Raw genomic sequence first — 16,971 nt, 5'->3', positions numbered from 1 at the left:
GAGAGAAAGTTGTGCTACATTCTCCGTGCTCCTCTCTCTGTCTCCTCATCTGTCTCACTCTCCTTCTCCTTCTGCCACCATCACCATCACACATTAACACTCCCAAAGGCTATGATCTTGAATGAGCAGTTTTATAAAAGTGCCACTGGCTGAAAGGGGATTTGAGATGAGGTGCTGAACCAACGGTAGAATGATATGTGAATTGATGAGTGATGAAACGTAGTAGGCAGAGGGACTTTGCATTAAATAGTAAAATAAAGTGTACAGCTGTGATGATATTAGCTGTGGATCGCTTTTATTTATTTATTTCCCTTTTGTTGTGGTGGATGTAGCTAGACGTGCACATTGGTCAATTTTCACGTTTGGCATCTTTTCTTTTTTTCAAACAAATCTATTCTTTGTTCTAATCATTATTATTGTGGAGTAAATGTATCTTAATATTGTATAGTGCACTTAAAAAGTCAACTCGAACAAACTGATGACGACTGAAATGTACAAATTTACACAGTGCTCAATTTGAACCCAGTGTAATCTCGTCCATACTGCAGCTATATTTGTTTCTCTTTCACCTGCTCTTATGTAATGGACTGCACTACCATTGTGTGGAATTTCGTCCATTCACTTCTTATATTTTACATTTTTAGCCCTTACTAGAAACCTCTGTAAAGATGTAGTCAGAGCAAAGCACCAACAGTGTGGGTCATAGAACTACTTCAGGGAAATTATGTAAACAGAACTTTTATACATATAACAGTAATTAGTAATTAGGCCCAATGCACAGGGGCGGGGCTAGAAGGGGGGCACGGGGTGGCACCACCTGCCCCCTGAAATGTGATTGCCCTCCTCCAGGTCTAAAAAGGACAGAGGCTGTGGGAGAAGAACAGGTCAGTAGTGTGATGCCTCACTTTCAGGCACCATGAGAGGTGCTTGTCAACCCTCTGTCGTTACAGTTATTGTAGACCTACTGCACACACACACACACACACACACACACGCACACACACACACTCTCTCTCTCTCTCTCTCTCTCTCTCTCTCTCTCTCTCTCTCTCTCTCAGTGGTGTAGAGTTACATTCTGCCACTGCAGTTTGCACTCTGTGAAGGGCAAGAGCAGCGTTCCCGACCTCCACAAACACACACAATATAACACCTAGGCTACTCATTACTCACAGCCATTTTTAGCTACATGAAGGATTGGGAACATCGAGATTATTGAAAAATATGCAGTTTATTTACTTTGAATATGAAGATCAATATTAATATAGCTGTGTTTGATACATCTCTTGCTTTCCCCTAGAACCATGATACACTTTCATCTGCAAAACAGAGCAGCTGGGATGGACTGAGTGCGTGCGTGTGTGGTCTCTGGAGTGTATGTGTGTTTGCTTGTGTATTTTTTCAGTAAATGAGGCGGTGTGTAGTAGGAGTGTATGTGTATCATACATTGGTTAACCATTGTTGTCATATGTAGACTTGTATTTTTTATTATGAATAACAAGGACTTGATTAACATATTTTTTAATGAAGATGTGAAAATAAAATAGATTTACATGGCTAGAACAAGAACAGACTAGTAAGGGCGGCATGGAGAGTTCAGATGTGAATGTGGATACAAACAGTGCCTGTTGTTTGCAATGATTATTTGCACTGTGGTAGTAATAGGCTTCCCCCTGGGCTGACCAGGAGATTGAGGAGGACACAGGGAAGGAGAGATGGAGAGAGGTAAGCCGTGCGCTCCGAATAAGTGATGAGGACAGCGGGAGAGAGCGACAGAGCTGACACAGGTGCTTTAGACAGGGTCAGAAGGGAGGAGGTGACTGACAGAGGAGACTGAAAAAAAGAGCAGAAGAAGGAGGAGGAGCAAGAGAATGAGGTGATGAGGAAGGTGATAATCTAGAAGGACAGATAAATCTTGGCAGAGTGATGATTGTGTCTGCTATCTGGATAGCATAGGGAAACAGCAGTGTGTCCATATACAGATATACAGTTGCAATTTGAGTAAATCTACATTGCTCTGTGTATCCCTCATAATCAAGATGAGCTCTAAATTGGAGGAAATGCAGATATCGTTATCTAGGTCGCTTCAATTTTAACAGTGCGCTCACAGTTTTCACTTTGTGAGCAGCAGCAACAATCTTCTGGATTTTTTTTGCCCTGGGTTTAGCCACTCTGAGCTTGTTGGGGCTGGACACGGATGTATAAAGAGACTCTGCAGACACTACACAGGGCTTAAAATACATCTTCCTCATCTGCATGTTTTTGTTATTTTAATAAGTTAAATGATTAGTTAATTAATCAAAAGATAGTCGTTTAATTGTTTGATACATTTTTAGCCACACTAGCAGTGTGGGATGGCAATGTCAATCTGTCAGGCGGTCGGTCCACCACTTTAGTCCAGACTGAAATATCTACAAACAACTATTGGAAAGATTTTCATGACATTTTGTACAGACATTAATGGTCCCAAGAATTAGCCTACAAAATGTGATCCCCAAATGGATTGTTATAACCTTGGCGATCCCCTGACTTCCATCATCAGGAAAATTTATTTTGTTTTTAGTCCAATAGTTGTAGTGCTATAACAAATGTTAGCATGCTAACATGTTAACTAAGAAAATGAACATGGTAAACATACTTGCATAAAATCAGAATATGAGTATTGTCACTGTAATTCCAAACATTTGCTGGTTCCAGCTTCTCAAATTAGAAGATCTGGTGCATTTCTTTGTCTCATATGATAGTAAACCACATATGTTTAAATGTTGTCCTGTTAGTCAGACAAATTGAAGGTGTCACTTTGGTTTTTGGGAAGCTGTGATGGACATTTTTCTGATAGTATTCCTGAGACAAGAGATTTGAGTTTAAATTTACGATTTAAATCTTTGCATGTGGTATTTATTTTATTTAAAGAGAGAGAGAGCTTTATTTGTCAATCCACAAGGTACATGTAATTGACAGTTGAAATGTGTCTTACGCAAACCCCTATTTCTACACACAGCACACACATGCAACTCAGGGGTAGCGCAGGGTCAACCATGGTTCGGTGCCCTTGGAGCAGTTTGGGGGTTCGGTACTTTGCTCATGGGGCACCTTGGCAGTGCCCAGAAGGAAAACTGGCATCTTTACAGCTGCCATTCCACTCTCCATACTTGTTCCATACGGGGACTTGAACCGGTGACCGATCCAGTTTCATAAATCCCCACAGATACAGGTGCAAATACATCCTTATCTTAGTCTCAGTTCTCAATCACTGTCACTAAATGCAGTTTTTAGTAAGGTAAGGTAAGGTACTTTTAGTATATTAGTTATTTTAGTTTATTATTATATTCATGATGCAAAAAAACTAATTAAGCATTTCCAATTGTTTTGTTAAATCTTTGAAAGAAACAATGACCATTTGTGAATGTATTTGTATTGTATGTGATAGTGGAGGTGATGGGATCGGGGAGGGGGGGTTTGCCCTCTGCTCCATGTTATGTTATAATGTAAAATGGCTGCTCTCTGTTGAGGGAAGGTTCAACTGAGATTAGCAACGCTTGAGAAAAATAGGGAAGAGAGAGGATGGAGGGGGGAAAAGATGAGAGAGCAAGCATGGAGGAGCTGGAGTGGATAGAGTGTGAAAGAAGTAATCAAGTGTAGTTAGGCAGCAGCAGGAGGAGAGAGACTGAGGTAGCAAGGAGAGAAAGAGAGAGAGAGAGAGAGAAACTGTCAGATAGAAAACTTCTGTGAATTCTGCTACAGGAAAGTTCTTTCTGCTCTTTCAAATGTGTCAAGGTTTTGGAGTTTTTGTCAGTACTGCTGATGTGCATGTGCGCTTTGTGGTGTGATTTTGTTTTTGTTAGTGTGTTCAGTGATTTTTGAATGTGTTCTTTTGTTTTCGGTCTCTGACAATAAACTCAGGTTCTGCCAAGTTTGGCTCCCACTGATGTCAAGGATAAGAAATGATCACCATACATGAATTCTTACTAGCTTCTGTTGTCAGTCTTGTTTTCCTGCTTCACCTTCGTCTTAATCATGGACCTAACTCTTTGCATGTGCAATTAGTCAAATTCAGTTCAAAGCTTCCTTTCTCTTTGCACACCACCAACTACTCTAAAGCTGGTAAACTGTCCTCCTCACATGCATATTTTGCCTGTTTCTGTGTGAAAATGTACACATTATGACTTTGGTTTGCTACTAATTTGTGTGAGCACCATGTGTTGCCAGTAGGGGTCTCTGTCTCACCATTAACCCAGATGCCAGCAGTGACCGGTGTGTTTGGCTACTCAGTGGATATAACAGCTGAGGTTCAAGCCTGCAGTGAGCTGCTGTCAGTTAGTGGTGGAAGTCACCACAATCACTAAAAGATGTTTTGATGTGTAGGGACTTGTCTGTCTCACTGATTCATCTTCTGCGCTCTCTCTCTCTCTCTCTCTCTCTCTCTCTCTCTCTCTCTCTCTCTCTCTCTCTCTCTCTCCTGTGAACACTGTTTCCTTGACAACCACGTGCAAGCAAGAAGAATCATTTTATATATTTTTCTACACTCATGCACTACCACTCCCAATGGTTATAATGTTAAATGAGCATTTTTGTATGTTTTTAACTGACTGACGATATGAACTCGTTGACTGGGTGAGCCCAGTGTGTGATGAAGCACAGGAGAATAGAGGGATGAGAATGAATGAATGAATGAATGAATGAATGAATAAAGATGGGAAATGCAGAATGAAATTAATGAACAGTCGCAGTTGTAACTAATAAGACATTGGCGCAACTTAATCTAGAGACACTCTACTGTAATACACTGTTTGCATCGTGCATGCTGAAATCACGTTTGCTGCGGTGTATGTTTGCAGAATTGGAATCAGAGTCAACTTTATCGGCCAAGTATGTCGTTACAGGGTCAGGTACTGTATGAATAGGCTAATAAGGTACTCTACTTAGAGGTTGGTTAATGTGCATATATTGATAGTATGTGTACTCCAGTTAAAATGATTCAGTGGTATGTTGAAAATGTAACAAAAATCTATATCAAGCTGAACAGATGATCATATAGAATATATGTTAAAATATAATGAAAATGAAAATATCATCTATACCTGATAAAAAGCTTCGTAATAGTAATTTCATGTTTTTAGTTGTACATCTGAAGCACAAAACTAATAACAGTTAATGGTGCTGGTGTATATGAGAAGCAGTATCAGTAACATTACAGACAAATGCACTAATCATACTGAAATCATTGTTAAAGGGCACCCTAGTGATTTTACTTGCAAGAAATACATAAAAAAAAAGAGCAAAAATGGTCGAGATATCCTATTGGCCAAGCTTAAAAAAATTCCCAGGATGCAACTCAAAAGACAACTCCACACAAAATTGTAATCCAGGTTTTCTCTTCAAAGAATTTAGTTTTTGAGATCTCAGTCCGAGGTTACTTAAGGGACATCACCAGATTCTCTACAAGCACAGAAGACATTGTGAGAAACTCTTTTTGGAATGTTTAGTACTCCCCCTGTCAAGTAAAATGACTATTATGCTATCTGCTTTAGGTGGCAAAAAGGCTCTGGCATCATAAATATGTTATAATTAATATAATATAATATAATCCCATTAATGAGGAATAACATAACATTTCAATAATCCGTTTTTCATGTCATGGCACCAAAAGAGAAGTTAAGAATCATGAGTCAAATGACATCCATTGCAGTGAAGACACCACTAACAGTATGACGATAACATATTGTTGATATTCTTTACTGCATAAAAGCACCGGAAGGTGTTTCAGACTCCTGTCAAGTGCATGCACTGTAAAATCCTACTGAGAGAGGAGGGGCAAAACAGGCTGCCATTTAAAAATAGAAAGAATCAGCACGCACAATGTCATGCTGGAGGAAAATGGGTCTTTTGAATTTTTGTTGAGTAAGCAGTGACTGGAGTTTTTATTTGAGGAAATAGAGCGTTTAATTTCTTGCTAATTTTTGGCATTAGTTCCAAATGTGACTCAATGCCTTAACTTTTACCTGTGTGTGTGTGTGTGTGTGTGTGTGTGTGTGTGTGTGTGTGTGTGTGTGTGTGTGTGTGTGTGTGTGTGTGTGTGTGTGTAATAGAGAACAGGTGGCCTGAGTCCCCAGCAGTCCTTGTCCAAACCCTGCCTCATCCTTCCTCCATCAGCTGATCACTACGAGCCTCTCTGTCTCCTCCTCCCCCTCCTCCTCCTCCCCCTCCTCCTCCTCCTCCTCCTCCTACCTGCATCCTCATCATTTCTATCTCATTCTTTCTCTTTGATCAAAATCATCCATGTTTACCTGCTCTCTCCCTCTTTTCTCTGCATATCACTGTTTATCCAGCTCCATACCCCCTCTCTCTCTCTCTCTCTCTCTCTCTCTCTCTCTCTCTCTCTCTCTCTCTCTCTCTCTCTCTCCTTACCCCTCGTCCCTGCTGTCCTTCGTCCCGGCTGCAGTTAGAGCAGGCTGACTAGAGGAGTGCTGTTGTCCCGAGCGGAGGGCATAGGGAGCAGCACAGGATTCTCATCTAGCCCTGCTACACTTAGTGTCGTTCAGGACTCAGAGGAACTAGCCCTCTTTTTCCATCTTCATCACCCTCTCTTCCCATCACTCCTCATCCTCTCTACCTGTTTCTGTCTCTCTTTTTATGGGGGGTCTGTTTGAGGGATCTGATATGTTTAACCTTCACCATGAACCCAACAGTGAAGATCCACCTTCAGAATGGGACCCACTTTAACACCTACATGTACCAGGTAGGGACTCAGCACCCGTACAGTTTGTGGATATTAACGGTGAAGGATTGTCTCCAGCACAAATCGCTCTCTCTGTGGTCTCCACGTGTCCTTGCCTGAGTATTGATTTCAGTGCTGATGACTCTTTTCTAGGACTGAGATATGGCCTTCTCTCCACCTCTTCCTCCCCCTTTCTCCTTTTCACCACCATGCCTCAATCAGGCTGCAAGCAATGATTAATGCTTTGCAGTGATGCAAATTGCATATTGGTTTAGAAATGTGGGCAAAACCCCCTCCACTAAGGCTTTTCACTGGTTAATGTGGCTAGTTGCATGTTTTTCACCTCCAATTGTCCAAGAAAATAAAAGAGATGAATATCTGTCATGCACTGATGAGGAATTATCTCTTTTTCTGTGGCTGCTGTGCATGTGGTTTATCATGTTTGCTACAGCATATATGCATGAGACAGACTCTGCTGATGCACAACAAAAACTCTTTGTGTATCTCCTTTCATCCGAGCAGAGGATGTATTCCCCTCTCTTCCTTCCTCTATTTCCTTTTCCCTCTTTCTGGTGCAGGTTTTGTTTTTCTTTTTTAAAAGGAAAGCTGGATACATGAGTGGATGCTATTCTTGGCTGAGGCCTTCAATGGGCACAGAGAACGTTATAAAACCTGCAAGGATTCAACACCTTTGTTTGCTGAACCATAAGAAAATGATATTTTGAAAAACAGAGAGAGGGAGACACAGTTGATGTGTCATCTAGGCAGTAAACAATTTTTTTGCTACATCAATCAACTCAATCAACTGACAATAGTCAGGGTATTAAATTACTTTTGATATGCATGTTTTTATAGCATTGGGCTGTTGTTTTTTTGCCAGGTTTCGTTTAAAACCCTTAACAAGTGGTTAGAACTCTTCTAAATGTACTTATGCTTGGGATTTCACATAGAAATCCCCCTTTTCCAAGGTGTTCAGATTCTTTTTTTTACTGAGTTGTATTCAAGCTGAGCACATTTGCTTTTGAGCTATCAGCGCTTTAGAAGTGAGTCCAGAGCTGCTATGGCTTCAGTCAGTCCTGGCATTATCCCTAATGTGCTTCACTTAGGCTGATTTGCTCATGACTCAAAGATTATGCAGAAGCCTAATTTTACTGCATCTGTCTCTGCCATGAAGAATAATCCAAAAAAAATGTGTTTGCTTTTTTTTTTTAAATTTACTTTCCATGTTCTGCAATTTGAAAGGAGAAGCACTTTCAGTGAGAGTTGTTCCAACACTCAGGGATGGAGATCTGTCAAGTGCTGCAGTCAGCTGCTTCACTCCCCGGCCTCCAGAGCTGTCACACCATCATGCAGAAGGAATATCTCTCAGCGGCTTTGTGCAGCTTTGTGTTTTAGCGTGTGCACCGGCATGGATGTGCATCTACGTTCACCTGAGGAGACGTTCATGGGAAGTTTGCATGCCGCTCTAACACTTCACTTTCCTTAGGAGCTGTTGCCATGGCTACCGCCTCAGTGTGCTTGGCGGCGTCATGGCAACAGATTACTCACTAGCCTATTTGGGGCCAACACCCAGGCAAGGTGTTGTGGTGGTGGGTGGGTGTCACAGTTCCTGTGTGTAAGATTTGGCAGAGGAAGGTCGAGTCCACCTTTCGGCTGTTTGCCGCCTGACTCTGTCTGCAGTGGGGATGAGTTACAGATCTGTGACATCTGAGTCTCCCCGGGGACTCACTCATTCTCGAGTCCCTGCATTCATCTTCAGTGTGGCACTCCTTAGTGATTTACCAAGATTTACATCAGAGTTAATTTAGTGTCTTTTGGTGCGCGCAAGTGAGAGGAGCTCAGTCATTCTATACGATCTCTGATGAGGTGTCTCCTTCTTCTTTGCCTCTCCACAGCAGATGATTCTGTAGGTTCTTTAATTTGCACTGTAGAACTTATACCACATTCATGCAGAATTGTTCAAATAAACACCTTCGACCTTGGTTTCTGGGTCACAATACATTGATGGAGTTCAATCAGTCAGACTTTGCTTAGATACCTGAGTTAAAGTCTAAACTCAGACTTTTTCTGTGTTATTATTGCTGAATGACTGAAAAGCAAAACTGATTGAGTGTTTTAAGGAACTGCTAGACTGGGTAAACCCAGCCCGATCTGCCGGCGATTTGATTTCGCCATGCAGCTCAGGCTGGACACCTGTATGTTTATCTATCCTGCTTCCGTTACAAATTTGCGGGAACCAATCACAAACTGGCTTATCCACCTGGCGTACTATTGGCGGGTTTAACACAATGACGATAGAGAAGCGACCAAGCAGCTTTTTGTTTACATTCAACAAGCTGGCCACCGAAGCGCAGCACTCCATGGCAGAACCCCGTTGATGCCGCTGTCGCTGCTGCTTCACCTGGATCGTTGGTCTGATTGGTTGAAGGACTATCCAACTGTGTACAGAGTCATTTGAACTATGCCTGTTGATCACGCCTCTTGTGCAGTAGAAAATACAGAGCAGACGCCCCAGACTAATGTTCAATCCTAAAAGATTGAGCTTGGTCTGGTGATAGCCAGACTAAGGAACTGCACTAACTAACACCCACTTCTGTACTCAAGAAGAAACTGTGAATGTTGAACTCATCTACTTAAGTTCTGCTGTTCTTTCCAAGATGCAAAATACAATCTGATTGCTTTGTGGTGTGCACTTGGGCTGTTAGCATCCTCAGATTATCATAAATGATATTGCGTACCACAACCCTACCCTGTGAATCATTCAATGTGTGAATGAGTCGATAGCCATGTTTACAGTTTCCATCTCTTTCCTTCCTTGCCTAGTCACATATTTCCTCTCTTCCTCTCCTTCCACCAACTGCTGCTCACAGAGACGATGTCACTGTCACTGTTCTCGGGCTTTGGCGGACATCAATTTGTATTTGTTTTGGCTTCAGTCCTGTCTTGTTAATCTACCCACACATAGAAGAAGTTGCCATGAAGTTAGAGGCTGTTTGTTGCTCAGTGCATTCATTCTTTTAAAATGTATGTATTTGTATTCTTCAATACATCCCTGGAGTTGTTTGTAAATAGAGGGGTCATATACAATTCTGTAACCGCCTTTCATTAGTTAGCGTTACTGCTTTCCTGTTTTCCCAAATGGCCTTCAACAAGCTGCAGAGAACACATGTAAATGTGTTCTATTCTGCTGAGAGTTATACTGTGAGTGAAGGCAAAGAGAGTAGTTGTGAAAGCAACCATGTGTTAAGAGGAAGAGACTTTTCTAAAGGATGAAATTAAACTTTGTATTCAGAACACAACAGAATGTCTGGTTGCATTGCAGTAAAGTTAGCAACTGGTAAAAAACATTTGGTTACACTTTACTTGAAGGTATCTACATAAGAGTGACATGACACTGTCATGAACGTGTCATAAACATTATAAACAAGTCATAAACGTTTATGACATAACGCTTCTATTAGTAAGTGTCATTCGGTTTTTGTCATGACAAGTTATGGTTAGGGTTAGGGTTAGGTTTAGGGTTCATGTTCATGTTCATTCTTTGATGACTTGGACTCGAACACTGGGGACTCGAGACTTGACTCGGACTCGACAGCTGGTGACTTGACTACATCACTGGTTGTTAGTTGTTATGTGAAAGTGTCATAATCTCTCACTGATTTGGCTTTCCATTTAAGATTTAGAAGATTTCTGAGTACATTTTTAAAGATATTGTTCAGTAATGCAGTCGAGGCACAAATATCTGAGAGGGCTGTCTTATGACAGAGATGATGATCACAGTTTTTTCACGGCACTTTGAATTGGAGAGGGATTCTGTGATTGATGCTTAAATGATTATAGTCAGGATGGGCCTTTCACAGTGATCGTGTAGTAACTCAGTGTAGTAATTAAAAGAGCTACTTCATTAGTCGTGCAGACTTCAAGAGAAGTAATTGTAGATCAAGATCTCAAGAGAGTCACAGAAGAAACAACAGCGATAAGACAGACAACAAAACACAGCTGTTAATGCTGTTTGTATGTGGTTGTGTGTGACTGACACACAAGCACATACAAAAAGCATCCAAACAATTGCAGACATATCTAAAAAAAAAATCAAAAGTTTAAATTCATGAAGAAGACATACTTTATTGGAGGGACATTTTTACACTCTGTTGATATTACACATTACACACATGCCCAAAACACACACACACACACACACACACACACACACACACACACACACACACACACACACACACACACACACACACACACACACACACACACACACGACCTATAGATGCATTGATGGAGAGATGTCAGAGTGAGGGGGCTGCCCATTAAATGCGCCCTGAGCAGTTGGGGGTTCGGTGCCTTGCTCAAGAGCACCTCAGCAGTGCCCAGGAGGTGAACTGGCACTTCTCCAGCTACAATTCCACACTCCGTACTTGTTGAACTTGAACCGGTAACCCTCCAGTTCCCAAGCCAAGGTTCTGGATGTCTTCCAAGTTCAGTATTTACTTACTTAGCCAGTCCTGGGATCTGGTCTGACGACCAGTGGTTTTTAACTTTAAGAAGAGATGTGATACACTGAGGCGGCTTCAGCAGGATACTTTTAGAGGAAATAGCATGACAGTGCTTTTTCTACTGTGCTGTGTACCGTGAATACTGGCCAGTGGGCTGTACTCACAGTCAGTTTCCTCAACCACAGCTGCTTAATGACAAACAGGAAACCAAAAAATTATCATGTCATTTGTGATGACTGCTAAAGCCTTTCATGTGCCCCCACACACACACACACACGCACACACACACGCACACACACACACACACACACACACACACACACACACACACACACACACACACACACACACACACACACACACACACACATTCACGCTTACTGTATATTTGCATAAACAGCATCAAAAAGTGCACCAGAAGTATTATTTAAATAAAATATGGGGTTATGCTGAACATAAGTGTATATTCATATTTTTTTCTTTCTGACATAGTTCAGGTGTGTGGTGTAGGTTATCTCTCTACAGTGCTGACATCTGAGCACATTACTCACAGACAGACACACAAAGTACAGGAGGAAAGGATCAGCGCACTCACAAAACCTTATCATTTTTTCGATGGTATTTTTGTGTGAGTGAGACTTTTTTATCCGACTGCACTCCAATCTCTCTCTCTCTCTCTCTCTCTCTCTCTCTCTCTCTCTCTCTCTCTCTCTCTCTCTCTCTCTCTCTCTCACACACACACACACACATATTTCTTTACCCATCCTTTAATCCGGACTGCTTAAGTAAGCGAAGGGGAGAAATCCCTTTACAATGTCTGGGCTCAGCAGTGTTTGGTAACCACTTGCTATCTCACATTGTGGTTGGAGGCAATGGAGCTGCGTTCCTCCAGACGCCCAGAACCTTCTCTCTGCTCTATATGATATACTCTCTGACAGATGTTGAGGTTGTGTTGTCAAAGAGCTGCTCTCTGTATGAAGTTGAATAAACATCCTTGGATTTTATCCTACGGGTTTGGGGGGTTAGGATTGCATAGACAGTGATGTCTTATATTTATATATATTTTATATGTAACACTTGACTGTTCTGTTATGTACAGTAACACTCCTAACAAAGGTGTTTTCTTTATCTATTATTACTGTAATTATTTGTCAGTGCATGTTTGTCACATTTGTTTTTTGAGTTGAAGTGGGGAGATGAAGAACGCTCCTGAAAGACAGAAGGATGAAGGGATGAACTAGAAAGTGTGAGAGGTGACCTGTTGAGCCTTTTTGCCATGATTGAAAGAGACAGTGAGCTCCAACATCTGTTGGTGGATTTGGGTTGAGCTCCTGTCTATTGGTGCACCCCTGTGGAATAAGGGAAAGTAAAATGAACAAGCTGACCCATTTTCCCCCGTTCCTCCCATTGCTCTTTCCCTCTCTCTTCCCTCTTTAGTTGCTCCCCCCCACACACACACACACACACAACTTGTTTTTTGCTTGCAACATGATGGACTGTGATCAACAACGACTCAGATCATTTTGTGTGAGTTTGTGTGTATAAGAGTGTGTGTTTCTCTCAGGGGGCTTTCACACCTGCCTCATTTAGTTCTGTAGTTCTGTTAGAGCAGGGGTCTTCAACGTGTTTTAGGCCAAGAGAAGAAAGAGAGATGGACAAGGGACCCCCTACTATGTTTGTAAACTGGGCCTACAATAACGTGTAGGGTGGCCTAAAGCCTTCAAAGTTGCATACCTTTTTCTGGTGCATACAATATTAAGCTATTAAAATAATAATTATTGACATATTCATATAAACGCCCTCTGAATTCTGTGATTTACCAGAATGTATTTTACTGTAGCCTATACAAGGCATATAGGCCTACTTTATCTTGCCATAAAACTGGGATGTTACAGTAATTAAGTAATTAATGTAAGGACAGCAAAGTGGAACGTTGCCGATTTCAACTTTAAAGAAGAATTTCTTTGACATGCCCAATGTTTGGGTCATCATCCGTGAGAAACGTGAGAGCAAGAGTGCAGTGTCATAGCTGCAGGGAGCATCAGGACTGCGCGTTAGTGTGTGTGTGTGTGTGTGTGTGTGTGTGTGTGTGTGTGTGTGTGTGTGTGTGTGTGAGACAAGCAGAGAGAGCATAAGCCTCTGGGTATTGGTTTGGACTAAAGCCAAGCTTACAGGAAATGCCAACAAAGCACCAAGAGCTGTTCAAACAACATGCACACACATGACTCACACGCATAGAGGCGTATACACACAGATGTACACACTTTATAAACAAACAGCCACCCAATCTCTGCTCCAGTGTGTCAAACCACAGAAAATATTAAAAATCAACTTCAAGCATTATCTGTGTGAGTCACTGGCTTTTTCTCTGCCATACACTGTAACGGCAAGACTGTTAGCCTCTCACCTTGTGTCAATCTAATCAATGTCAGACGGAATAACAAAATCAAATGGGTTAGGGGATTAAGTATGGGGCTTGGACACCAGGAAGCATCCTCGACAAAAGAATTGACTGCTCAGATAGCAGCAAGACAGACCTTGAAATTATAGTTGTACAAGAAGGACAAAAACGGGCTGACATTCCACCCCTTTTCTTCCGCTGATCTGAAGAGACTTGTGTGAGTATCAGTTTACGCTGCTATGATTTATCTGAGTGGGACAGAATGTGGAGACATTAAATCCCATACCAGAGCAGGTGAAGCTTATCATTTTCAGCAAAAGAAATCTGACATTGTCAGGATTTGTAAAACTCTTTACAAATGCATTAAATTGCATTTTAAGATCACTTGTTTTTTGCAAGAACTAAGTTCCTTAAAGGACTAGTTCACCCCAAAATGAAAAACTGCCAGGTAAAATGCTAATAAGGTTTATTAAACCAAACACTCAGCAGGTTAGTGCTGCAGTTCCATCACAGCCTTCTCCCAAACTATCAAAGTTAATGGAGCCATCTCTTTACAGCTCCAGAAGAGCATAACATGTCCAGCAAATTTGCAATATATGGTTGTTTGTGGAGCTGTGAAAAAGGTGGTGCTGATATCTTGAATAGAGTGGGAGACGGCTGTGATGACACTACATGAAATAACTCACTGCACACTCAACAAACTTGGAGATGTATAGGTCATGATATGTAATGTTGTGGTGAATTAAACCTTTAAATGTTAGGAAGTGTGCCCTTGCTCCATAAGACCTCAAAGCCTATAAGACCCCAAAGCCTATTTTATGTATTCATCCTAATAAGTACAACTACTTACAACTGCAAAATGACACTGTATGATATTAACAAAGAAGTCAACAGTATTTCAGAAATGTGCCATGCCCGTTTGTACAAAAGGACTGAATTCTAGACTGAAAAATTGCTTCAAAGATGCCATTTCTGACAGAGTGGAGTGGATCCCAACCAACCAGAAACCATTGTGAGCCAAATTCTAGTCGCTCATCAAGGACGTCTGGAGTGCTTAAAAGCTTCAGTAAAGTACACAGCCATCTGTCAACATTAAGGAGCATGAAGAGCGAACATCAATAAATCAAATGGCTCTCAAGTGAAATAAACTTTTCTCACACAGCTAAGAATTCATTTTGAATAATCTATTGTCAGTTCAATAATGAAAAGTCCCTCTATCATCACTGGGTACTTGATTTTATAGATGTGTTTGATTGTCAGAGAGAGTAAGATGACACTATTTTTGGACATTATAATGAAATTTGTCATACCATTGTGATCATAACAGTTCATGTTTTTTGTTAACATCAACAGATAATGTTTAGACATTTCTATATTCAGTGTTGCAATGCACATTTGTTGGTAAAGGCAAAGAAGCCACGGACAGTTGATTTTTACTTTTACAATGATATTGCTGTTTCCGCTGGACCGTTATCATTTATTAATCCTGATGTTTTTTATAGAACTTGGCAAAAAAGTGTGATTTTGTCCAATTAGACACACTACTATTAGGCCACTTATTTTTGCACTTGCTACTGTAATATTATGGCTCCCAAAAACCCAGAGGTGGGCGCTGAGGTGGGCAGAGTGGCACAGCTTCAGTTGTGTTTATGCAGATCGTATAGCGCAGAGCCATTTTGGTCATTTCAACCGCTCAGACCACCTCCTATCACAGGTGCACAGAAAGCTTTTCCCAGACAGCATCCCTCGGACAACAAGTTTTCTTTAAGGAAAACTGCCCATTATTTACGTAAGCCTGACCGCTCTTCACCTGCTGATAAAGTATTCTTCCTATACTAGCAATGTGCTCATCCTGTGCTGCTCTGCCCCAGGAGTCTGCTTGTGCCACCAAAATTGCAAAAATCTGTCATGTGTGCTCAGTTTCACAAAATTAGAACCCAGTATGTTGATCACTGATACAGTATTAACCTCTGTATGGGTGTTTATGTGTGTGTGTATTGTGTAGGAGTTTGCCACCCTGACAAAGGAGCTGAACATATGCCGGGAGCAGCTTCTGGAGAAAGAGGAGGAAATATCTGAGCTGAAAGCTGAAAGGAACAACACCAGGGTATGTGTGTGTGTGTGTGTGTGTGTGTGTGTGTGTGTGTGTGTGTGTGTGTGTGTGCATGTGCGTGCGTGCGTGCGTGTGTGGTGATGCTGATGAAAACAAACAATGTTTCTAAGCTTGAAATTAGTATTCTCTTTGGTCATGCATGCATTCATGTGTGTGTGTGTGTGTGTGTGTGTGTATGCTCTACTGTAGTTGCTGTTGGAGCACCTGGAGTGTCTGGTGTCTCGTCACGAACGCAGTCTGAGGATGACAGTGGTGAAGAGACAGGCACCCCCACCATCTGGAGTCTCCAGCGAGGTGGAGGTCCTCAAAGCCCTGAAGTCGCTGTTTGAACACCACAAGGCTCTGGATGAAAAGGTGGACACACACACACACACATACACACACACACACACACACACACACACACACACACACACACACACACACACACACACATGCACACACATATACTTTAAGGGCTACGGTCTGTTCTGACAAATCACTGCAGGGGAAACAACTGCCTCATTTGTTGTCTTCAGGACATGGTATTTCCATCAGTCCTGTCATACACACCACTTTATTGCTCCTCATTTGTCTTTTTTAACATAATTGCTAATTTAATTCTGATCAATTTGATTTTGCTGTTTGTCTTCTCATTGTTATGCTGTTAATGAACCTCAGCAGAGTTTCAGAGTCAAAGTTCTCCATTGAAGGGAAGAGATTGTTGCTGAAAGGCTTTTACAGTAATGTGAAACCTATGGAGGAAGTCTTCCTTTTGCATTAAGAGCATACAGCAAACAACAGAAAATGAAGACAGAAAATTGGAGAAGATAAAAAAACAGTGAGAATTCCTAATAATTCATAAAATATTATATTATATTTATATAACAGGGGAAATTTAAAATAATAAAATAACAGCTTTGTTTTGTCCAGTTGAGGCCCCAGACATTATTTGAACATTTATAGTACACAATACTTGCTATACTAGCAAAGTCAATTAACACATGAATTGTGAGACACTCTCTATTTCCAGATTAAAATTCTCTGTTCCTAAATTATATCGAGGATTGTGCTATTACATAAGCGTGTTCTTGTGTTTCTGGACTTTGTCTTGATGTGTGTGTTCTTGGTGTGTTTGTCAGGTACGTGAGAGGCTTCGGGTGGCTCTGGAGAGGGTGTCCACCCTGGAGGGACAATTAGCTTCTAACACACAAGAGGTGAGGGTGTATGTGTGTGTGTGTGTGTGTGTGTGTGT

The 16,971-nt window shown here is 41.4% G+C and overlaps 1 protein-coding gene across 10 annotated transcripts in view; it reads left to right on the top strand.

Moving 5' to 3' along the window:
• The window catches only part of ppfia4 (PTPRF interacting protein alpha 4), a 56,565-nt gene that overhangs the window by 23,008 nt on the left and 16,586 nt on the right, over window positions 1–16,971 (top strand). For 8 of the 10 annotated variants that reach the window (XM_078248175.1, XM_078248172.1, XM_078248171.1 and 5 more), the window contains exons 3-5: window positions 15,630–15,731; window positions 15,927–16,091; window positions 16,859–16,933. In XM_078248175.1, the coding sequence (XP_078104301.1) occupies window positions 15,630–15,731; window positions 15,927–16,091; window positions 16,859–16,933 (342 nt within the window). Of the gene's footprint in view, window positions 1–13,542; window positions 13,842–15,629; window positions 15,732–15,926; window positions 16,092–16,425; window positions 16,558–16,858; window positions 16,934–16,971 lie in introns of those variants that run through there. The other 2 variants (XM_078248173.1, XM_078248174.1) reach the window with 2 other exon arrangements.

The sequence above is a fragment of the Sander vitreus genome, chromosome 4, assembly GCF_031162955.1.
Source record: "Sander vitreus isolate 19-12246 chromosome 4, sanVit1, whole genome shotgun sequence".
Taxonomy (NCBI): domain Eukaryota; kingdom Metazoa; phylum Chordata; class Actinopteri; order Perciformes; family Percidae; genus Sander; species Sander vitreus.
Note: the sequence above shows the minus strand (reverse complement) of the source record. Positions and strands in the feature narration are given on the sequence as shown.